We start from the raw sequence: 24663 nt of genomic DNA, 5'->3' as shown, positions 1-24663 counted from the left end.
ACACAAGTATAAAATACATACATATAAAGCATACATTTAGAAAACACTCCATATATTATATTTTTATATCTATAGTGTTCTTTATATAGAACCAATATATAACATTATATTTATTCTGTATGTTTTCACGATGTTCTAAATTGAAGGCTTTTAAAAGAGGCAGGAGAAATCCTGTGTCTGCCTTCCCTAGCTCTTCTTTCTCTCTTCATCTGCTTCTGCAGATCGAACCCAACTGTGCTCCAGAGCTGCCGAGTGATCCTCATTAAAAGGATGACGGTATTTTCAGTGACATGGATCTGCCTGGCTTAACCCACTTTGCAGGGCAGGATTTTGATTCCATGTGTTCCTATAAAGACAACTTTGCAATACATCTATTATATGTTACCCTATTATATACTATTATATGATACAATATTGCAACACATAAATACCTAAAACATCTTTATAAGCCTATGACAACACGCCTGTATAAATATCGATATCATTTGTACCAGCCATTCCAATATGGGAGCTATATATGGCACTGCGATCTGCATACAGCACTCTTTTGCGGCACGTTCGTGTTCTACACCTAACGCTGGCAGTGCGGAACGACTCCCGCGCAGCGCGCAAACTCCGCACGCGCAAACTCCGCATGCGCGGGGCGCTGGGGCGCGCGCAGCCGGGCACGCGCAGCGCTGCTGACCCCGCCCCGTCAGCCCGGCCCCGCCCCTGACTCCGCCCTCTGTCTCCACCCCCTCAGCCCCGTGGGCGTGGCCTGCGCCGATAAACACGGCCACGTGCGCCTCGGGGCGGGGCCTGCCCGCGCTTCCGGCAACACGCGCCTGCCGCCGCCGCATAAATAGCGCGGAGCGGCGCCCGCAGCCACCGCACCGCTCCAGCCGCCGCTCCGGTTACTGCCCTTGTCTGCCCGGTGCCGCTCCGGGTACTGCCTCTGTCTGCCCCGCACCGCTCCGGGTACTGCCCCGGTCTGCCCCGCACCCCTCCAGTCGCCGCCGCCACCGCTGCCAGTCCCGGTGTTGATCCCGCTCCGTGCCGTCGCCATGCCGTTCCTGGGGCAGGACTGGCGCTCCCCCGGGCAGAACTGGGTGAAGACGGCCGACGGCTGGACGCGCTTCCTGGACGAGAAGAGCGGTGGCTTCGTGGGCGACATCAGCAGGTACCGGCGGCGGCGCGGTGCGGCCCCGCTGCCGGGCGGTGCCGCCAGGGGGCGCGGTGCCGGTGCCGGGGGAGCTGTGAGGGGCGCACGGGGCGCACGGCCGGGCCGGCTCGGGGGCAGCGGCGGTGTCTGTGGATCGGGGTCGTTGTGGGTGACCCCAGGCCTGCCGGAGAGAGGGCTCGGCGGCCCCTCCGGGCCTCCAGGAAGCCCCGAACGGGGGTCGCCCAGCCCCCGGAGGTGCCTTCACGTCCCTATGGAGGTTGTTTCTCCCGAGGCGGCCGGGCCGTCCTTACGTCTGTGGAGTGGAGCTAAAAATCGAGGAAAAGGTGAAACATTCACCTGCCCCGCCGCCAGAGGGATGTGCCCCGGGAAGCATCCCTGGGCTTCTCCCGGGGGCCCTGGAGGTGGCTGCCTACCCTCCCCCTCCAAAACAACCTTGCTCGGGGCTTCCCGGGCTCGGGCTGGGAAGAATGATGTGTCTGAAGCCATAAATCCTCCCCAGGCCATGAGTAATGTACCGTACGTGCTGCTTGACTAATCTGACTGCAAAACATCAACAAACCCCCAAGATGGTGCGGGCAGGAAGCTTTTGCAGCGCGTGGGTGTCGTGGGCTCGGGCCAGATCGCTGCTGTCAAAAGCAAACTTTTCTCCCAGAGCTGCATCTTCTCAGCGGTGTGCTGCCAGGGTTGGGGGTGCTGCCACCGGGCCTAGGGATGGGTCAGGAATACCCATGACAAAGGGACTTGGAATAAGCGGGGATTTGCTGTGAGCACTGCTAAGATGTTATTGTGCGAGGAAGCTTATGCAGCTGGTATCTCCTGCTCCCTTTCATCCAAGCTGTAAGTAAAAATCAAGTTTAGGTTTGTAATTTGTAAGTAGGTAGAAAAATGTCTGGCTGATGGTAGTGTGTTGAGGGTACTGAATTTAGCATGGGTTTATACATCCCTTTTGCCATTTAAAAGCAAGGAGGTGACATATTGGCCCCAGGCTGAGGTCCTTGCAGTGCCAGGTCCAGGTGCCCAACTGTTCAACCTGTCAAGATGCCCTGGAGAAGTGTGTGGAAACCTGGCAGTACATAAACAGGGAAATAATCTGCCTCCTATGCTGGAGTTGGTCCACTGCTGCTGTTATGGTGGTTTCAGATTACAGAGTCATTCAGTAGGAAGTCAACAGGCAAGGGTGTGCTGTTGACATGTGTGATTTAAAGCAGATCCATCTTGTGCTCTTGGGCTCAGATTCTGCCACTGCATAGGGCGTGTTAACCTGACCCCCTATTGATTTTGTGCAACCATGATAAAACATGAATTTGGATATCCCAAAACAGCTTCTTCCTTATTGACATTCTGTTCTCAGATTTCGGTGCCCCCAGCAGAAAGCAGCATGGGTGGGGTACATGAGCAGCTGAGGTGTTCTGCTCTCAGGTTTAGGTGGTTCTGAGCAAGCTGCAGCTGTCAGAAGTGTCTGGTTCCCCAAACTGTTGTTTCTGTGAAAATTGTCCACCTGCAGTGCTGCTGCTCTTCCCCTTCCGTGGTGTCGTGGTGGAGCCCACAGCAGTGGTGCCTTCTCCACAGCTCAGATGCCCTGCAAAGGGGATGTGGATAGGAAGGGGAAGCCAAGGGTCATGGTGTTCCAAAGCTGGGAGAGGTTTCTCCCACCTCTGGGTCCATGTACAGGTGTCAGACCAGAATACCCATCTGGGTCATGCTAGAGGAGGATCTGGGTTCCTCGTGGGGCTGAAACTCTGACTTGATCACTTGACTTTTGCATATGGTGGTGGTGTGGCCATGCAGACAGTGAACAGGGGAAACAAGAAGCCTTGTTGCATGGGTTTCATTCCTTTGCAGGAGATTGTGCTGAATGGCTGTCAGAGGTGTGTTTGGTATGGTGCTTGTGTTTGGGTTTTTTTTTTTTTTGAGATGAAGCAGCATAAATGCATGGTCTGTACAGGAAGCCTTGTGGCTGTGGCAGAGGAAGCTTGCCCAGAGCTGCAAGCCGCAGCAGCAGCATGCTTTGGCACCTGTCAGAGCTCCAGGGCTGTCTGAGCCACAGCAGCTGAGAGGTGCAGCGAGGTGCCTGGGACCCTTCTTTGAGTTTAGGCCTGCAGACAGCCACATTTCGTCCCTTGAGAGCTGCTAGAGCAGTGGGGGCAGCTCTGTTTTGTTCTCCTGGATGCATGGCCTGTCTTCTCCCTGGCACCTGGGAGGCACCCTGCAGCTCTGGGCAGCTGGCTGTGTTCTGGGACCTCTGCTGAGAGCCCCTGGTGGGTGCTGCCCTCCCCTGCCACCCCCAGGGATCTCTGCAGCAGGGCTGTGGCTGCCCAGGGGCTTCTCGGTTTCACTTTGTGGCTTGGATCTGTTGATTTGCAGGTCTGCAGAATGTGGGGATGTTGATGCACAGCTTCTTTATAGATAGCCTTTCATTGCCCTTGAAGGAACTAAGGGGTTATAGCTCCCTTCAGTAATAGTATAGTAATAATAGAGCTCCAGCAGAAGGAGACAATGGGCAGTCTTGGACATGAGATCCTAGCTGTTAACTTGTGTAGTCACCACTATGTGGGGTCTGGAAAACCATCAGATAAGTCTGAACCTCAGCTAAGCTTTTCCTGTAGGCTTGAAATAGTATTTTACAGAGACTCTTTTGTTAATAAATATTTTGAGTACATATATATGTCCTCAGGGATGTCTAAATATGTCCTTCCGTAGCAGTCTGACTGGCTCGGAGCAATCTCCTACCTACACTGGGAGGATATGGTGTTACTTAAGGATAGAAACAGGTTAAAGAGTGGGAAAGAACATTGCTCAGCAGTGTCCCAGCACTATCTGTGCAATCTGTGTTACCTGCTCCTTCTGTTACGGGTGTCTTGGCTAGCTTGAAGCACCAGAAGTTCCTTTAAAAATACCATTACTGGATGCTCAAACTGTGTGCAGACTTCTTCTCAAGGGCAGCCTGCAAGAAGGCAGCTTTGGGGGCCACAATGAAAACTTGTGTATTTTCTCTTCCTACAGGAAACATAGTGTTCAACAGACTGCAGAAATAAACAGAATCCTTGCTTTGTGTCATTCACAGCTTTTGTAAAAAAGATGATCACAACAAAGAGAATCTCTTCAACAGCATAAACTATGATGTTGCTGCCAAGAAGAGAAAAAAAGACCTGCTGAATAACAAAGCCAAGACTCAATGTAAGACATCTTTTTGGACTTCTTTTTAAACAAAAGTTGCTGCAGAAGAATGGAAAATGCTTCACATCTATGTTTTTTGCACTGTGCATGAAGAGCCTTCTGGAGTCTTGAAGGGCTTTGCGCCCATGCTTGACCTAAGTAGAGAACTTGGATACAGTTTAATGTGAAGATTTATGCCCCCGTTAGTAATCCCTGTTCTGAGGAGTTGTGCTTGTTGTGTTCAGATTTTTGTCATTTGTTTGTCAGGAGGGTAATTTTTTCCTATGGTACATTCAAAATGAACCATTTCCAGTTTTTTCCCCCGTAGACTTCCTCGTGCACAACAGGCTAAATTTATTCTTCCTTCCATATGCATGTTGAGCACGAATCTACATTACTGGAGGCTACAAGGCTGAATGTAAGCTTTGATGCTATCTCTGTGTGCGGAGTGCATGAAAAATGAAATAAGATTTCAGCTCGCTCAAAACAATAGAAGGCTTGAAATCTTTCTGTATGCACAGCAAGCAGCCTGGGTCTCTGATGGGGCACTGGGGGAGGACCCGGGGGAGCCTGCAGGGACAGCAAGGTCTGCGTTGGGCTGATTGCAAGATAGGTACTGGAGTTATATGTGAAGGCTACAAATGTAAACATACCCACAGGAAATGAGCTACAATTCCCACACTGCTATTAACTCATTGTGCATCCCCCAGGACTTTGGAAACTGTTGCCAAAAGTTGGCCCCTCAGTGTATTCATTTCTCTGAACAAACAAATGTTACCATGACAGTTTTTGGCTGGATTGTGCTGTGACCTACCATTAATAAGGGCTTGATGCAGGGTCAGCATGCCTGTAACTGAGACTGGGTCTGTCCTTGGACTTACAGTACCAGGCAGGAGTACATTCTGTAGCCTCAGTTCATTAATTTACAGGTTGTTCCAGGAGTCCAATATTTTCTTTATGGAAAGGAGTCCAGTGTGGGGGAGGAGAAGTTATTTTATACTAGCTCTTAAATTGCCAGTGTGTGGTGAAGTAGGGTCAAAAGCCCATGTGAAAATGAAGAGGGAGAAGGATTGAGCAGCAAAACTGCTTAGAGTACAGGCTCTTCTGCAAACAGGATTAGCACTGTGTGCTGGGTATAGGGAGGTTATTTTGGGGAGTGGATGGGACAACTCCCATTCTGAGGGAAGGGAGGGGCAATTAGAAATAGGAAAATTTTGGTCCCACATAGTTTTTTCTTTTTTAGCAAGTTAGCTGCAAGCATAAGCATGCTTCTATGAGCCTGACCTCACTGCTAAAAGCTCTCTCTTACATGCCTGGTGTCTCATGACATTTTTGCTCAATTTCAAATTTGACATACAATCCCAAGCCTGTAACCAAGGTAATAAATAGTTAATAAAATCAATAACAACAAAACCTGGCTGTCAGCCACACTTACTGTCTGGGACCAAAGAAGAGGAGGTGCTATGGTATATCTGTGGCTGGCAGATTAAACATTTACAGTCTTGAGCTGTGTCAATGAAACAGAAGCCCTTTCTAAGGCTTAGGGCCACAGTCTCAAATGAAGCTGTATAGAAACAAAGCAGCTCAGCAACTTGCTAGATTTGGTTTCAAGTGTGGTGGTGTAAACAATAAAACTTAATTTGTACTAAAAGACAGTAAATGTTATGAGCAGAACAGAGATACAGCTCTCTGTGGAAGATTAACTGAGCAAAATGTCTTTGTCCAAACAGATTTCCACCAGGAGAAGTGGATCTATGTTCACAAGGGAAGCACAAAAGAGGTGAGTGCCTCTATAAGTTCTTTGTTCTCTTTTCTACTGATTTTTACAAGCAGTGGAAGATCCTGTGCTGATATAAATCAGCAGAAACTCTTAAGAGATAAGTGGAAGATCTGGCTTGTTGTTGGAATTTCAGTAATGATTTTAAGCCCCTATCAGGGATCCAGGCCTTGATGTACAAGGCTTTGTACATGTGTTTAAAATATTACTTGTTTGCTTCCCTCAGTTAAAAACCAGCCATTTGCAGGCCAAGCCATAATACTGTTCTTGGCTTTCACCCAGTACAGTCCTAACATGGAAAATCATTGGAATTCATCACAACAGCTCTCTTGCACTCATGGAGAGAAGCGGCTGTATGAGACTGCTCTGAACTCACACTATATATTGAACCCCAGGAATGTGTGGCTGATTCTCACATGCAAATTCATGGGTCATGAGCAGAGCTTGGGTCACTCTTGGGAAACTACCATAATCTGCATTGGGCCATGCTAACTCTTGATGTCAGTAAGTTCAGCTCAGCGGGAGCCTGGCCTGCCTCCTCTGGCTGTGAGCTGCTCCCATGGTTTGCACCCATCAGCTTACTAAATTGAGTTGCCCTGAGTTACGTCTACCTGGTGCTGTCTTGACTCAAGTCTGCCAAAACATGACCCAGAGTGTTTTTCTTCTCAGCGCCATGGTTACTGCACCTTGGGAGAAGCCTTCAACCGGCTTGACTTCTCCAGTGCTATCCTGGATTCCAGGCGATTCAACTACGTTGTGAGGGTGAGTGAAAGTCCAGGGTTTGTTTTCCTGTGATGCTGCTGTAGGTTCTGAACTGAGTACCAGTTGGATAATGGGAAGCACTGGCAAAGAAGAGATGTCTGAGCATGCAAGTGGGTGTGTTGGGCTTTGCTGCATGAAGTAATTAATGGAAGTTGTGTGTGTGGATAGATGCCCAAAACCTTGTCTTTAGTCTGTTACAATGGAAAGGGAGGAAAGGGGTGATCATGTAAAAGATGAGCTGTCCTTAGCCTAACATTCTTATTTTTCGGTTGTATCATTCACTTTTGAAACCCAGAAAGCTTGGCTTCTAATTCCTGAGTTTTCAGTTCACCTTCTAAAAAAGATCATGGGCTCTCTGTAGAGGCCATAGGGCAGTGGAGACCTCTTTTCTCAGGAAGTTGCAGTCTGAGGGCTGTGGAGCTTTGCCTCCTTTGAGGTGATACAGGAGAGACTCAGGGGAGCTGAGCATTTTGGGAATGAGGGGATGATCTGAACCTCTTGGTGGCACTGATATTAACTTCTCTGTTAAGAATCATGGTTGCTCTTAATCCTTTGTGACTGGCAGTGGTTTCAGTGGGTGAAACATTTTAGTCCTGACACTATTAGTTGGTAGAAAGGAGTCATCAGCTTCAAGTTCCCCATACTCTGGTTTTGCATCATAGGTCAGGGTTTCTCTTTTGGCTCGGGGTGGCCAAGGAGGTGGTAGTGGTTGGGGGACCTACAGTCACGAGGGCTGGGGATGCTTGTGTGTTTATCCACATGTGATCTGCAAATTGATCTTGAATTTCAGAATGCTTAGCAAGGTTTAGAATTCAATAAGCTTTGAAAAAAAATCTGTTGTTAAGTTGAAGCTGTTTATGAACAGCTCCTTTTCATGTCTTGTGAGCAGCTGATCTCTGGTGAGGCAACAGCTGTTCAGGTTTTAGGTTCTGGAGTAAGCAGCATTGGTATTGCTTTCCCTTTGAGTCAAATGTCATGAAAAGCGTCTAAGGAAGAAATTATCTGAGCAGATTCACCTTGATTTGTGCACCTAAGTTGTCCAGGTGATAAGTCACCTGTGAAAACCTCTGTCACCCTGGGAAGGGTACAGGCATCAGGGGTGATGAGCCATTGGCTGTGGAGGAAGGACAATCACTCAGATGTCCCACTGAAGGAGTGCTGGCAGGGAGTGGGGATTCTGGGGGAGGCAAAGGAAGATCCAAGTCCCTGTAAACTCAGGCTGTCCTAGCTCTGCTGATCTTGGGACAACTTGTTTTCCTGCTTGTGCAGAGGTGATCACCAGAGCTGAGGTAGTTGGTGTTTCCTGATACTGGAGAGATATATATATACACACACACATGCAGCCTTGTCATCTTCAGGGGGATTACTGGGGAATTGGCAGACTTTGTCTTATGACAGTGAAGAACTCCAAAGACCTCTGCTAAGCATGGCCTCAGATCATGCTGTGCCACATGATGGGCTTCTGCTGCTTAGCCCAATGTGATGGGTGTCTCATATGGGACTGTAATGGTTGAGCTGAAGTCCCACTAAATTTTTTGAAGAGCAGACTTACATTTCAGTGAACTCAGTGTGGTCTGGTGGGGGAGCTCAGGCTGACCCTCTTCTCTCTTTTTCCCATGAGGGCTTCATATATAGCAGATTTGGGATGGTTTTACCAAAAACAACAGTTTTGAAAGCTATGGAAGCTGATGTGTGTCCTTGTTTCTACAAATTACCTCTCTTCTGAGCTTGTAAGAGTAGCTTTCCCCCAGCAGTTTTACAGATACAGCACCACTGAGAAGTATGAAGCTTTCGAATTGAGGTTGACTTGTGGTTTGGCAGTTTAAAGAAGATATTAAACCTGGTACCATGGATCAAATTGTAAAATTGACTTCTTAAAATGAAAGGCTTGTATCAGCCAACTCTCCAGTGCATAGTACTTCATAAAATGCCTTATGCCAGATTTACTCATGAAAAGCTCTGCCTAGAGGTAGATCATGTTTATAGTCCTTTGCAAGTCACAGGCCTCCTAGAGCACACAGATGGGCAATCTGTCACATGGAAAATGCCTTGACTATTGGCAGGCAAAGCATTTTTCCCTTCCTTCCCTCTCCTTGTTCTCTCTAGTTCCACTCCTTGCTCAGGGTATCTGATATTAATGTCACACTACTTAATTCATCAAGCAAATGCTTTTTTAGGAGGGGAGTTTGGAATTGGTGGCTGGGAAAGAATATGAGGATGTCTGTAGAGGAAGAAAGAAGGGAATCAACTCCAGGTTTGAGGTTCTGCTGGTTCAAGCTTTCCCTAGAGAGAAATAAGCTTCATCACTTGCAGCTCTTTTTTTTTTTTTTTTTTTTGTAGCAAAAAGAACTTTCCGGCTTAACATGAACTTGCCTTTCTAAATTTCTCTGAACTTAAGTGAATAGTGCTTAAGGGTCTTCAGTGCTTTCTTTCTTGTCACAGAAGTTTCTGCTTTAGATACACCTGAACTAAGTTCTTGGAGTTTCTAATAGTGCACAGATAAAATGGGCACCTCCTTCAAGTAGAGTGGAGGTATGAGCTGCAACAGGCTTGGCAGGTATTTTTCATGGGCAAACACCATCAGCTGGAGTTAGTGAGTTCATGTAACTGGAGCAGAAATATTCCTCCAACATCAATTTTGTCTTGAGGGTCTGCTGGTACAGCTCTGGAAGTGCCAGGTCTTAGCTATTGGTGCCATGACTTGGTCCTTGCTGATCTTTCAAATTAATACATCTGCCTATATGTTACAGAACAATCATCAATCAAACAGTTCCCTTTTTAGGGCTAATAAGGAAGTGTGTGATTGACCCAGAAGACCCAAACTGTTGTTGGTCTGAGGTAGTCCTGGTTTCTCTGGTCTTAAAGATTTAATGAAAAGACTGGAAGCATTCTGTAAGCGTAATTAATGGGAGCAGAGACAAAGGTGCCTGCAGCCCAGAAGTTGTTGGTTCTCCTTCAGGAACACTGTGTTCAGATGACAGGTTTTGCAGGCTGCTTCTTCAGAAAGATATTTCTCATATGATGGTTGTATAGTCTCAAGGGAAGGTGCTGTTTCTGATCATAAAAGCTTAGGTCAGGTTAAGCTGCCTGGGCACAGCTCTTCTGGAATAACATGATCTAGGCTGTGTGCAGCCTTCTAAAGTAGTCTCTTAAATTTGCTTCTTAAGTTTTGATAGTAGTTAGTTCCCGGAGTCCTGGATTTATGCTGTCCTGAAAGAATATCAGCTGGATGCTGTCTCATGGAGATCTGTCAGCACCTGCACTGTAAATCATTATAACTTGCCTTGCTCTCACTCCACCTGTCAGCTGACAGCCAGTGTGACATTTCAGTCACAGAAAGTGAAGGGCTGTGAGAGCAAGGTGGGGCTGGAGGAGGAATTCTTCATTATGATGCTTTTTTCTAAGCAGTCCAGATGTGAGGAGTCACATCCCCAATCATCAGGAACTTATGGATCCCCCCACAGTGCAGTCCAGCTTTCATATAGCTTGGTTTGAGGCTATATGGGGAATTTACACTTCAGTAGTTTAAGACTTGTGATTTTAATCACTACAGAGCATTTCCCTTTTTGAATCAAGATTTCTTTCAGCTTCCTGCTTAGCACAGCAGGACTGCTGAGGATTTTTTGGCTCTATGTGCTGTAAGCCCCTAGCCATGGTTATTTGGGGTATGGGTTGCCTGCACACCCCTGTGTTGAACCAAGACAGTGGCCAAAGTGCCATCTGGCTGTAGCAGGTCTAAGCAGTGCTGCACACAGCAGTCATGGGTGCACAGCAGTGTTTTCATGGCCCTGAAACAGGGGCCCTACTTCCCTGCCACATAGCACTGTTCTGTTTGCTATATCTTTTTTGTCATGTTCTTATGGGAGGAGAAGGATCTGCTCTGCTCCTGAAGCTGAGAGGCTTCATTGCACTGACTGCTCCAGACCGATGGCTGGTGGGCTTGAGCGGGAGCCCCACTGCGCTCAGGGAAAGTGAGGGGGTGACTGCCCTGTTGTGGAAGGTGCTGCCTCCTGCCAGCTTTGCAGAGTCTCTGGGACAGCCCACTGCATCTCTTGCCTTTTCTCTACAGTTCTGGCAGACCTCTGATGGCTAACAAAATAGGGGTAAGAGTGTGGGAAGGATTTTTTTTTTTTTTTTTTTGGGGGGGAGCTACCAGGTCACTTTTCTCAATTGCTGAGGAGTTGGAAGAGTGAATTTGGATCTAATGTCCTGTTTTTCAGAGGTGTTGCAGACTTCCCAGCTCCAGTTAAAATCTGCTGGAGTGCAATTACTTTGTGTATTTGAAAAGCAGACCTTTTAAAATTGCTCTTAACCTTTCCCTGTGCACTCTCTCCTACCATCTGTCCCGCTCAGTTGAGTGTGGGCTGGACTTAATACAGCCACATCATAACACACACTTGCAGCTCTCCAGTCTTTCTACCCTACTCAGCGTTAATCTGAATTCATTGGTCTGCTTTAGTCTGTATTATGCAAGTGGCAACATCAATTGATGTTGTTGTTGGTTGGTTTGATTTTTTTTTTTTTTTTTTTTTTTTTTTTTTTTTTTTTTTTTTTTTTTTACACTGCTGTAGACCCCAGTTTGGTAGTCCATTAACTGAGACCATACTCAGGGCCTCATACTTTTAGTGCCAGCACTAAAAGATAGCCAATGTACTGGAATACATGGGGCACAGATCAACTGTACTGCTTACCTATATTTTGTGTATTATATGAGCACAAAAGAATAAAAAAATCTTTTGCTTTGGAGAATTAGCTAGTTGCTTCAGTCAGAGGTCCCTGGGGAGTGGAGTAGCTCTAGAAGTATTCACAACATAGTTTTCATATGGAATTTCATCCTGTGTTTATTGCTGTAGGAGAAGGGAGGTGACACATGATATCTGAGCTGGTTCACTGAACATAAATTGAACCTTGATAAACACAGACAGGGAAAATTTGAATCTATTCCTTTGGCTAAATTAATTTTGTACCAATTTAGCATTCTTCAATGAACTGGGATTTTTGTCCTTCTTCTAAAAGAATGGCCCTGGTGTCTAACTCCTCTGGTGTTACATTACATTATGCTTATCACTGTATGCATTTTGGTGTTTTTTGTAATGGGCACAACATTGCTAACACCCAGCCTGGAGGAAGCTGTCTCTGTGCCAGTTGCAGAACAGTGCAATCTGGAGACAGCAGTTGTTTGTGCACAGAAGGGCTGATCTGGGTGCATGTGTGGCCAGTGTACAGATGGAGTCTGGCAAATTGATCACTGTAATCAAAGGTCTGAAGGCTAAACAGTTTAGGGTAAGCAGAGTATTACAGACTACTAGGGGACATTGGTTGGGTTTTTCCCTACTTATTCATCCAGTATTTCAAAGAATGAAGAAAAGCTTCATAAGCTTTTCAAGCATCTTGCAAGTTGCCTTGTTTTTAGGAGTATTTAGTTATTGTGGTCTTATTTAGCTGATACAGTGAGAAAATCCGCTGATGCCTGTGGACTGAGTATTACCCAACTCTCCTGCATCTCCTGTTTCCTCCAAACAAGCCAAAAAACCAAGCAGCCTGCCCTTCACAGGAGTTAGTGCAGGTCTTTTTTCATCTTGAGTTTTTTTGGTCATGTGAGGTTCAAGATATTAATAGAATGTAAACTCAAAGCCACCTGATGATGGTGTTGGCCTGGATATTAAACAGAAGAAGAGATTGGTCACTCTAGGCGACTTCACTGCTCCTAAGTGGCAGTCACATGCCAGTGCCCCAGATGAGCAGAGCAGGCGAATGGCTGCAGTAATACCTCTCCCTCAGCTCCTGCTTCATGGCAAGCTGCCGGTGACTTTTTGGATACATTCCTGTCATTCTTATAGCAGGGCAAACAGTTCAGCTCATGACTTATCAAGTCTAGTCAAAAGCCATCTTAGTTACTTGACACAAGTAGTTGCACCTTCTCTGGACTCTCTGTGGTGCCAGCAATGGGATACTGGAGCTGCAGATGATAAAGGATTAATAAGCTGGTCATGCGGCAATGTGTTGATTGATTTGTAGCATAAAAGGTTTTTCCTTTCCTTTCTAAATTAAAACAGAAGGCTATGTACATCCAAAACAAATGGACTGACACGTGGACAGTCTGCATTTATATAATGCTGGGGGAAGGGAGGAAGGCTTGTAAGATCACAGGCCACATATTCTGCAGAGAATGATCAATAGGAAACTTCCACAGCTGTTCTTGTGGCACAGAGGTGGGGAGGAGAGAGCATCCTTCCCTGTGGGAAATGCTTGCTTTAGCTACTGCAGCCCAAATTCAGTGCTCAGCTTGCTCAAGAGTCGGGAGATCAATGATGGGAAGCAAATCCTAATTGAAAGTAAAAGCAAGACTTTTGTTAGAGGAGGCTAGCAAGTAAACAGAGCAGACAGGGAAAGCTAGTTTGTTGTAGCTGTTAGAGCTGAATAGGGGAGGAAACCTTGGGGGAATAGGGATTGTTGTGGGGAGGGTTTTTGTGCTTCCTAAAGTACTTAACCTTTCTGTCGTGGCGACAGCACTCTGACAAAACCCGTGCAACCCAGGAATTGACGTAAATTGTGGAGTCTGATTCTCGTTAATGCTGCATCAATAATATCCCCATCCAAACAGGCATTTGCTCGTGTTCCCTTATGACACTGCTTGTTTATGCCCCAGTGAAGGATGGTGACGTTGTCCGTTCGCTGCTCCCTTGGTGTGAATAGCGGCTGTCAGTCCAAGCACCACTCTGTGGTTTCTCTGCATCTCTGAACCATGAAATCAAGTTTCCCCTCCCCGCTCACTGAAGATAATTAAAATGCCTTTTTTCCCCCCCACCTCTTTTGATGTGAGTTTAATTACTGGGCCTCTGTTGTCCTTCTCCTCTGCGTTACTTTGCTCTGTTGTTCTCTCCTTTTTAATTTCAAGCAGCAAACAAGTCTCTGGACTGTTTTGCTGTGTCATGTGACTAGGAGTCAAGATTAGAAAGGTATCTCTGTGCTCTAAGGCTTGCGACTTCTATTTTTATCCACAGCTGTTGGAGCTGATAGCAAAGTCTCAGCTGACGTCACTGAGTGGCATTGCCCAGAAAAACTACATGAACATTTTGGAAAAAGTGGTTCAGAAAGGTAAGAAATGGAAATAGTGAGGCGGAGTCTGATTTAATCTGATGTACTTTGTGTGAACCACATCCTTGAGAACAGTCAGGCAATGCAAAATGGGTGAAGAGGGACACCACTGCCTATTTCTGTAGTGCAGTTCTGCTTTCTTTTCCTTCAATGAAGGGCTTGGGGGAAGGGGAAGAAATGTTTCTAGTCTGGTGGGTATCTGAGAGGTGACTCCTTCCTTCTCCAGCTTTCCTCACTGCCACTCCATCTGCATCCTACTGAGTCCTATTTCTGACTGCAGAAGATCTGGCTGCTCCTGCCCTCGGCCTGGCATATCTGCAGGCTCTGCTGCTGCCTTGTTGGCAGTGTGCTGTACCTAGTGCTCCCACTGCTCTGGAGGGGTGTCTTCACCTGTTCAGGGGAATGAATTGTGGTTGAGATGTCGCACTTCCCTCATGGATGTTTAGCTGTGACTGAAGCCTGGGAGTTGAGAGCACCCTGTTATTGGACATAAGAAATGCACATTAAGTGGGGTATATGGGGAAGAGGTGCACACAGATAACCTCTTGATAACAGTATCAGAGGGGAAAACTGGCTGGTTGCCAGTGACTGGAATTGGGAAGTGCTGCAGAAACGGCAGATCTCATCTGCTTATCCTGGGAGGCTCTCTTTCCATCTGCTGTCTAACCTGCTGTGACTGTCTAATGTTTAAGTGCTTTCCTCTAAAAAGAAAAGCACAGGCTGGCTCTCTTGGCCTGTGAAATTATAGCAAATAACTTGACTTGCCTGAGAAACATGAGTCAGAGAAGAGCTTTGACCGTTCTTTAACCTTTTAAACCTTTCCTTTCCTTCCAAAGTCCTTGAAGATCAGCAGAACATCAGGCTAATACGGGAATTGCTGCAGACCCTCTACACATCCCTCTGCACATTAGTTCAACGAGTCGGCAAGTCTGTCTTGGTTGGAAACATCAACATGTGGGTGCACAGGATGGAGAGCATTCTCCACTGGCAGCAGCAACTGAACAACATTCAGATCACCAGGGTAAGCACAAATCCTGGAAGCTAAAAATATTGTCTCCTTTATGAAATCTTTTTGTGTTAACAGCTCTTGTTTGGGTGACTGCTTCCTACTGTACTACCAGTGAAAGCACAGAGTAGAAGGACCTGGAGTTGCCAAAATAACTGAATGCATTCCTAGAATTGAGTCCCTTAATTCAAACTCAACGTACATAACCCAGGATCATGCTTGAAGTTACTGGTCACAGACTGTGGCTTGACTCTATAATGGCTGTGAAGTGCTCTGTGAACACAGCTGGGCAGAAAACTATCTCCCCTTCTTCAGTCTTCAGAGGCCAGGCCTCAGTGTGAAAAGTCAACTCGGGCTTTCTCAAATTGAGCAATTGCCTTTAAAATATGTTTATCAGATTTTTGAGGTTTTTAGATTTATTTAATCTGTAAATTAAATGCAAATGTTCAAATAGATGCATAACTTCATGCTTTCTGGCTGAAAATATCAATGATTCTTCCAGTAGTCTGGAGCTACCTCTTCCAGCTGGATGAACCCTGCTTTCACAAGATCTGTTTTCTCAACAGCATCTGTGGGGATGGGAGGGATGTGTTAGATTATAAATTCCTAACCTGGTTTTATATGGGAGGCAAACTTTCCCCAGGGCTATAGGGTTTGCTTGAGTTTTTTCAGATTTGCACCATTTTTTTCAGAAAATGAGTTATAAGTGTGAGGTTTGGGGATTTTTTTTTTTTTGACCCAAGAGTCTCTGAGCTTACTCTTGCCTCTTGTGCTCTAGCAAAGCTTATATGTAGATAGAGTGCAGAATAATGCAAAATACAGCCTGGCAAGGAAGAGCAGTGGGACATGATCCAGGGATCCAGTATGTTTGTCCTACCCCAAAAAATCCTCCATGCTGTCATGGGAATGAATGTCCTCTGGAGATGGTAGAGACAGTTCACTCCTTCTGGAGTGATTGTGTCAGGTCTGCCTGGTAGGTGGCAATGCCAAAATGGATGTTTTGGTTGAAAATCTCCAGTCCTTGCAAGCACTGGGCAGTGTTGCTGGTCTGGGTAGGTTGGCTGGAGGGAAGGCAGGAGCTGCTGCTCTGCAGATGTACTTATTGTTCCTCTAGAGTCTCCCATGCCATGGGGCTGGAGATGGGTCCACATGATTAAAAGCAGCCTCATGCAGTATTCCCCTGCTGCTGGTGGGCTGTGTGCTGCTTGTTTGAAACAGTTAATAGCTCTGCCAGAGACGAGGCGGGTGCTGTGACTCTGCAACTTAAAATAGCAGCATCTCTGCGAGGGATAAAGGATGAACTTGGCACATCTGTCTAACATTGTTTCTTTGTTGGGGCCCAATCCTAGAAGCTGCTGTTTGCCTTAATAAGGCTGGGGCTGGTTTTGAAGCAGCTGGAGCTCAGGTTGTGGTCCTTTCTGATGCCTTGCTCCTGTGTATGCCTTGGATTTCCCCAGAGTGCAGGACATGCAGACCTACTGTAGTCAGTTTGTCCTGGAGCTGTGCCTCATGTGGACTTGTGAAACAATTCTGGACCCTGTGGAGGCTAAGCAAAGGTGGATAGGGGGTGCCTTTTGTGTGGCTGAACAGCCTGGAAAACCAGGGATGCAGCTGGTGCAAAAGGAGCAGCTCCTTGAAGTGTTCCCAGAGGAAAAGTTAGCCCTGCCAGCAGTGACCTGGGAAACCATAAAGTCATTCAGGGAAACATCCTGCTGTGGGTACTCACCAGTCGCTGCTGTGGTTGCAGCAGCATCCTGGGATGACATAAGCCAAAGCACATGTCAGAAGAGCATGAGATTCCCAGCAATGTGTGTAACCAGAGCTGAGCTTGAGAAGTAATGTCCATCTGCTTCATGGTGGAGAGACCTGGGTGGTCAATAGCAGATACCATGATACAGCTGATGTCCTGCTGTAGTGAAAGCTGATGGTGATACTTCTCATACTCATATTCTCTCACGAGTATGGATGTGGGGTAGACAAAAAGGAGAGAAGAAGGCTTGGACTGCAACTCTCCTTCTAATTATTATACTACAGATACATGTCCTTCTCATTGAGGTTGTCTCAAACTGTTCTGGGGCAGTAGTCAAATATTTCTATGTAAAATGTCTCCTTTATTCAGAAAAGGAAACTGCTGCTTTGTTCTCTGTGTGAAGAACAGTTCTTAAAACACAGTAGCTCTGCTGCAAGCTAGGATTTCTTAGGTTTTTAGCTTCATGGGAGCTCAGTTTTGTCTGTCCCTTCCAGCCTGCCTTTAAAGGAACCACTTTCACCGACCTGCCGTTGTGTTTACAACTGAACATCATGCAGCGACTGAGCGATGGGAGGGACCTGGTTAGCCTGGGTCAGGTGGCTCCTGACCTCCAGGTGCTCAGCGAAGACCGGCTGCTGTGGAAGAAACTCTGCCAGTACCACTTCACAGACAGACAGGTATGAGGAGGGGGCAAACTGCCATCAGTTCCTTGGTGTGCCCCACTAGAAAGAGAACATGCAGGGCAGACACTCTTACTTGGCTGCCTCTTGGATCTGAGCACTGTGCTGCAAACTGATAATATAGGCTGGCATGAGAATGGCGGTGAAGATGATTTATGTTGAGGGTTTGACATGCCACAGCAATGATTCCTGAAATAGGAGCTTGAGGAATTAATCATACAGTGAACTTCAGTCCTAATCCAGGTGGGAACAACTGCATGACTTGCAGTTGCTCCTTGCCCCACGTGTGCAGGGAAAACGTGCAGGCAAGCTCCAGCAATCACCCTGATATCTCAGGGACTGACACCCTTGCAGAGAATCTTTGTGGATGTGGTCCATGAGCTGTACTCTCTTGTCCTTCAGATCAAGAAATCCCCTCTGAGCTGTTTTGTGAGTGACAGGATGGTATGTGGAAAGCAGCCCTGCTGCTACCCACTTTGTACCTGTGTAAACATCTCTGGCAGGCCAGTAATCATCTGGGATCATCTAAACTTAAAAGCAAACAAACAAAAATCCCTCTCTGTTTATGGGTGGATGTCAGGGGTGTTTATACTAGACTTCTTTGCTTCAGGAACCTTGAGCCAGATTTCTCTGCTGACTTGGCTTTATTTACTCACTCTGAATCTGACTTTTGAAGTGACTCTGGAGAGGTTATTTCTATTAACAAGTAAATTCAAATCCAGCCTTTGCAACTAATGAGCCCTAAAAGAGAGACAGCTATCTCCTAAGTTAATGTGAAAAATCACTGACTCAGTCAATGAAGAAAAATACCTCAACTTTTAAAACTGTTAAATGCAAGTCTGCTTGCTGTGCTGCCAGCGAGAAACAGTGGCCAAAGCAGTACAAAAGAGCTCCCAGGGTTTCAGGTTTCCTACAGTGAAGTTCATGAAGTGGGAATAGACCCTCCTAATTGTGTTGGGTAAGGCTGTTCCCATCAGGAAAATGCTTATAGCTGGATATTCAAAGTAAGAGCTTTCTTGGTGTTGCAAGGGAACTGTTATGGGACTGAAAAGGTTGACATATGAGGGAGAGGATGTAATGAACTGAACAGAACAAATAATTTTTTGACCTGCTATAATTGTGTATCTTTAAGATTCGCAAACGTCTGATCTTATCTGACAAAGGACAGCTGGATTGGAAAAAGATGTACTTCAAGCTCATAAGGTGCTACCCACGGAAGGAGCAGTATGGTGACACACTGCAGCTCTGCAGGCACTGCCACATCCTCTCCTGGAAGGTACGAGGTGCTGGTGGGACAGACTTGATTGGGGCAGGAGCCATGGGGCACCCAGTGCTTCCTCTGATTGTAGCTATCTTAGGGTGCTGCAATTCCTTTGCCTGCATAACCTAGTGAATTCCTATGTCTTAATTCTCCCTCAGCTGTTCAGACCCTTTCTCCTCTGTGCTTCAGGGATCCCATCTTTATCTTGAACAAGACTAGTGTCCATCAGGGCCAGAAGGTTGGGAGATGGGCATGTTGTAGGGCTTCCTGCAAGAAGTCATTTTAGCACTGCCAGCAGCTTCCTCTATCTGTTACATGGAAATTGAGGTCTTGGCAACAGGATTAGCTGGAATGAAAGCTGATGGCTGCAAAACAGCCTGGGATAAAAATCTGCTGGCCACTGTGGTGATATCCAAGGCATGTCTTCTGGAGTTAGACTCCTGTAGCTGATGGTGGGCTCTAGCCTCTCTTCTCTCAGAAGAGGGGAAGAGAATCAGTTGGATCTTTGCTGGTACTTTTTCCCATAGCTTGCCCCTAAGATATGAAGCCCAGTTCTGAGCTATTATTCTGGGCTCTGCTCTATCTATTTGCACATGGGATGTCTGGCAGAGGGGCAGTGCTAAGTTGGCTGATGCTTTGGCACCCTTTCTGCAGCCTCTCTAAATAGAGTTGTTTTCTCCTTCCCAGGGTACTGATCACCCCTGCACAGCCAATAACCCAGAGACTTGCTCCACCTCTCTTTCACCGCAAGAGTTTATCAACTTGTTCAGGTTCTGAACTTGGGTCACCGCAGCTTATGCGATTCTTACAGGACACTTTGTCACAGAGCTTGGACACTCCATTTGTAAATAGTGTAAATATTCATGTTTGTTTGAAGCTCCTGAGTCAAGGAACAAGAGGATCTTGGAGATGAAAGGTGAAGTTGCTCACTGACATGCAGCACTTAAGGAATACAGGCTTCCATAGGACTGGTGTATAAATACAGCATGTTGTATAGAGTCCCTTTTTTATCATCAGAGTACAAGATACAGGGCAAAAAACTTTCATTTTTTGTTTTTTAGATGTTAAAAATGAATTTGCCCCGCAACCATTTGAGAACTCTTTTGGTTTGTTTCTAATAGGGAGAAAGCAATATGAGGCTAGGACTGTTGAACTGTTCCTCCATCTGGTTTTATTTAGCATACATATTTATAAATATGACGTTTTAAAAATATTTATGAAAAATATCCCTGTGACAAGTTTAATAATACTTTTGTGCTTTTAAAAGGACACATTCTGAAATACTTAGGATAGAACTCTAGCCTATTTGCGAGACAGAATCGCACCATACCACTTTCTACCTCTAATAGATTGAGTACCTTTCAAACAAAAATCCAGTGTACAATGTGAACTTTTGTATTTTGTACAATGATTTAAAGGGAAATGTTGTGATAGTAAGCATCTTTTCTTGTATTAATGCTTACCTCTTTACATTAGTTTTCTTGCTCTACTCAGTGCTTGAATGCCTAGATGATAGGCACCATATAAATACCTAAGACTTTACTCCATCCTCTTTTAATTTGTTGGTTTTATGAAAGACTAAGCAAATGGGAAAAGAGAAGCCACAAGGATGAGCATTATCTATAAGAGAGGAAGTTCTATGATAGGGAAACAAAGGACTGGATTTAATCTCACAAGGTAAATTCTTAGCTTCACTAGGTTAATTGCACTAGTTGAAATCCTAAATGAGGTTAGAATCCTTTTTAAAGCCCATGTTTTCCAACATATACAATGCTCTGTATTCCCACTGCTGTCAAGTGAATTCAGTCATCTTGGAGCTGGTAAAATATAGGGAGAACTGGGCCACTGAATCTCGTGAAATGATGCGGTTTTTATTCACTGGAAAACTGGCAGCAAGTGTTTTGTTTCAGAGACCTGGAGCTTAGGGAGATACTACTATTTAGCAGTCAGGATTGGGGGAAGCAAGGGATTTCCAACATGCCACTTGATAGCTTTGGTTCTTTCTCCATGCCAGGGGCAAAGACCCAAGGATCCTAACCCCTTCTGCTTCCAGTGCTGAGCTGCTTTATGGGATCTTTTAACCCTAACCTAGAGCTACATTTTCAGTCCTATGAAGTGGCCACTTCACTGTGGCTGTGATCTGGCTCATTGTGTCCTCTGTGGCATGCAATGCTTCACTTTTCTCTACAGTGGAGCTTGAAGAGTCCAACTCATACACAGCAATTTGAAAACCTGCAGTGGAAAGTTTTTGCTGTTTGCCGGTAGATTTCCTGTATAGCACTTTCTCTGTGCATGATGTAAGCAGGATACCTCGGAAGGGTATATATTTAGTGGGTTGTGTGTGACTATGTGCAAAAATTGTGAGGAAGAGGAGTACTCAGGACAATTCAGGAAGAACTACTTGAGTTAATTATTGTTAAATATGCTGTTCCTTTTTTTACATTTTTATAACTGACCTTCAACACTTTTCTGCAGCTGTTTGTATTTAAAAATGACAGTATTTGCATTTTTGCAAACTAAATCACTTTGCATACTCTTGGAAGAGATGCGAAAAGGGAAAAAAGCTGCCTCTAGATGGAGCAGTGGGAAGAGGGGAGGAAAACAAGGAAAATGCTGACAAGAACTTCCCTTCTCCAGCCGCCTAACAGCAAATCCCAAGTTTTTGCTCTCCCAGAGAGCTCTGTGAGCCTGTGCCACCCTTAGCCATGGCCCAGAGCTTGTCACTCTCCAGAGATGAGGGGAAAACACATGCAGGATAACAAGCTTTATCTTCATGTTGATGCCCCATTCATCAGTTCGACTGCTGGTGGAAAGCATAAGCCTGCTGATCATACTCATGTCAACTGAAAGTGATTTAATAACTGCTACCCTGGAAAAATACACTTGTGCTTGTTTGGGGGATGTTTGCAAGTAAAGGAGGCCGGTTTCTGTTTTCCTTCCTGCGTTGATGGCAGTGGGTAGACAAGGCTGAAATCTGGCTTCATGAGTGAGGACATTAAGGACAGAAACTTGCAAGTGAAGCGAGTGAAGCATTGCCACTGAATTTGGAGAGTCCTGTAGCTCCTTTTTCCAGAAGTGAGAAGACCTGTGCCCTTTGGCATCCTCTGTTTCCAGCTCTGACTTGGGGTTGGTTTGTTTTGTAGTTTTGCCTCTGCCACCCACAGTGAGCCAACCTGTTGTGATTGGGAGGCAACAGTATTTTGGTATGAAATGCTGCAGTATTCTGCCTACTCTGCATCTGTGCTTAGCACTTACCCTCTCTGAAATTGTGACACTGAGTGAATTTTAAGCCCAGGTTTGAATTTGGCCTGCTGCATTCCTTGCATAAGAAGATAGAAATTCTCAATGTTGAGCTGCGATTTGGGAATGTCTTGGTTCCAGCCATCGCCTCTATCAACCCTTCACTGGCCTCTTCTGCTCAGAGAGCATGGGTCATGCTGACAACAGATTTAAAGTGCAACTGAGGCTCCTATTTATAAAACTTACTTCAATTATTGTGTTTTTTATTTCTTAGCACTGTAAGGGTCAAAGTGCTAAAGATGATTTGTTATACATACACTTGTCTGTTGCTTGTGTGAGGTCTTGGGATATTGCTGTCAGCATCCAAACTAGCAGAAAACCAAGCAACTACTGCACAGAACAAAACAGACTAAACAAAAAGAAACAGAATAAGCCTTATTCAGTTACTGCCTCAGTCATTATCCTTCTGCTGCAGCAATTGTCAAAGATGGCCTTGGTCTCTTTGGAAACTCATTGTTTCTCAAGTGGCTGGTACAGGGAGATGTTGTAGTGAATTCAATACTCTTGGTTTGTATTTAAAACAAAATGCTGTTGCATCCAAATACCTTACTCTAACCATTTAGAAACAAAGCAATCACTATTTTAACAGTGCAAAGGCATCTGCTTGGCTGAGGATGGCAGAGTAACAAAACTGAGAGTGGTGTCAGGGCCTTCCAGGCGGGATGGTTTAAGGCTGCTCTCAGGCAAAAAGGACTTCTTTATTTTAAGACAAATGTGGCAAAGCTGTTGTGAAGGGGAAAAAGCACTTTTGCTTGTGTTTTGGAAATAGAATGTTCTTTTCAAATGACATTTCACCTTCCAGTTAATCGATGCATTTCCATTAGATATGCATCAGTTCTTATATTAGGAAGGGAGAGCTTTTCCTCTCTGCGGGGTTTTCTCTTGCCAGCATATTCAAGGAAATCTCATTATCTTTAGAGGATGTATTAACTAGTGCAACAGCACAGAACTTGGTGCTGTGAAGACAAATAGATCCATGCAAGGGGGAGGAGGCTTAGGAAGGGAGAGATCTCTGGGATCTCTGTTTCAGCTTTGTAGAAGAGGCCAGGGTTTTTGATGTGGTGGCCATTTCAAGAGGCACGATTTCAGCTGTACATACCTTAAGCCATTTATACTAACTATGGTATGCTGAAGTTTGATCATAAAGCGTGTGTACCTCCTCTTATGTTTTTTTGGATTTCTTTTTTTTAACTGTGGGAGTTTCTAGATCCTTTATTATGTAAAGTGATTAGGAAAATGTGTATTGCTCTGAAGACATTGCTTTGTATGTAAACATTTAATTGCACCCTGCCACTTTCTGTATATGGGAATATATTTTATATTTTTCTTTGCCCAAGGTTTTGAACTGTTTGTATTCCCATTTCTGTTTGACTTCAATTACTTTTGTGAAGCTGTCACCTTCTAGAACATACACAGGTACTAAACCAGTTTTTCCTGCCCAGAAAATTCCTTGGCCCTTAGTTGCTAAAATTTCATTTAAAGCAGGAACATTTCGAATCCTATGGTGTAGCAAATCAGATGTGCTTTTCACACTGATATCCTGCTTGGTACAGCAAACCAGCGCTGTCCTCTGCGGTTGTCCTTACAAACACATTGCGTAGCTTCCCCGTAGATCAACACCTTACCAAAAAGACATAGCTTTAAATTAAAATGCCCCTCTTTGTACCTGGCCTGTTTGCACAAGCATAGGCCCTGTGGAGCTGATGGCTGATCAGGCTGGTATAGACTCACTCCCTCCTTCTAGGTTTGGGACTCTGATGTTCTGCTTGTGCTGCTTTTCTCAGCTCATGGGTTGTACTGATGCTGGTTACAGGCTCTGAAGCCATGCTCAGCTATTCACACAGCTGTCAGCGTGTGGCTGCTGGGCTCTTGAGTCTTTACCAGCACCTCATTTCTATCCAGTGTCTTCCTCCACTGAGTCTGTTGGTAGCAAATCAGCTTTGCAGGATGTGGCCCTAGGGAGAACAAATCCATCTTGTCCTTGACACATGCAGTCTCTAGTATATTAATACTCTTAACACCAGAGATATTCCCTCTCTGTTGACCAAGTGTTGTTGCTTCTCCTCCTGGGAGGGCAACTGAGGGTGGAATTTGCCTTTCTTTAGCCATCTTATACTGCACAGAATGCTAACATGCCAGCTACCAAGAGAACATTTTAATTTGAAATAGCAAATATGCTAATCTTTGGGAACTAATCTACAATAATTATAAATACCTACTTATATAGGGAAGAGAGTGTGTGTTCTGTTTTATTTTTCCTTGAAGTTGTAACTAGAGATGATATGAAGTGAAAGGCATCCCTTATATAAGACTTCTGTTTAATATTATTGTGTGGTTAAAATCCTTCCATTATAAATTTGCACACTTTTTTCTTCTTCCCTTGCATGTTCAACTCTGATTTTTACAGCTGTTTGTGCAGACAGTAATGTATTTTTGTAAAACATTTTTGACACTGAATTGCAATAAATGTTCAAACAATGTGAACCAGAGAGTTGGTTGTCTCATTGCTTCCAAGGTGGTGACCTTATTGGCCTTGAGCTTCTGATGACTGTAAGCAAAGACTTCTGCAGGAACATCCAGAACTTGGCTTGTTGTCGCAGTAGAAGATCCCAGATATAATGAAGCAACAGCTCTATCTCAAAGGGAAATGAGCATTTGCTTCTAGCAGAAACAGTGCTCACATGGAGCTCCTGCTCATGAATCTGTAGTTG

General features: G+C 45.3%; 1 protein-coding gene across 2 annotated transcripts; it reads left to right on the top strand.

Annotated features, from left to right (window-relative positions):
- The first annotated feature begins 798 nt into the window (after positions 1-798).
- On the top strand, positions 799-24436 carry FBXO32 (F-box protein 32). 2 transcript variants are annotated; one of them, XM_085053515.1, is made up of 9 exons: positions 799-1159; positions 4227-4339; positions 6049-6098; positions 6765-6857; positions 13862-13955; positions 14792-14976; positions 17206-17388; positions 18524-18667; positions 19340-24436. In XM_085053515.1, exons 1-9 carry the CDS (start codon positions 1044-1046, stop codon positions 19427-19429), a joined length of 1068 nt encoding a protein of 355 aa, XP_084909641.1. In that variant the 5' UTR covers positions 799-1043; the 3' UTR covers positions 19430-24436. The 2 variants fall into 2 exon arrangements, with proteins under 2 accessions (XP_084909641.1, XP_084909642.1); XM_085053516.1 differs by lacking the exon at positions 799-1159 and adding an exon at positions 1314-1999.
- Positions 24437-24663: the final 227 nt, after the last annotated feature.

This window comes from Lichenostomus cassidix, chromosome 2, assembly GCF_008360975.1.
Source record: "Lichenostomus cassidix isolate B80296 chromosome 2, HeHo_3.0, whole genome shotgun sequence".
In the NCBI taxonomy this organism is placed as follows: Eukaryota; Metazoa; Chordata; class Aves; order Passeriformes; family Meliphagidae; genus Lichenostomus; species Lichenostomus cassidix.
Note: the sequence above shows the minus strand (reverse complement) of the source record. Positions and strands in the feature narration are given on the sequence as shown.

What these genes read in the sequence shown, in the direction of transcription:
- FBXO32 (XM_085053515.1), top strand. Translation starts at nt 1,044, where the DNA reads ATGCCGTTCCTGGGGCAGGACTGGCGCTCCCCCGGGCAGAACTGGGTG. An exon ending in ACAACATTCAGATCACCAGG is followed by an intron (nt 14,977 to 17,205) that starts GTAAGCACAAAT and finishes TGTCCCTTCCAG; the next exon opens with CCTGCCTTTAAAGGAACCAC. An exon ending in GCCACATCCTCTCCTGGAAG is followed by an intron (nt 18,668 to 19,339) that starts GTACGAGGTGCT and finishes TCTCCTTCCCAG; the next exon opens with GGTACTGATCACCCCTGCAC.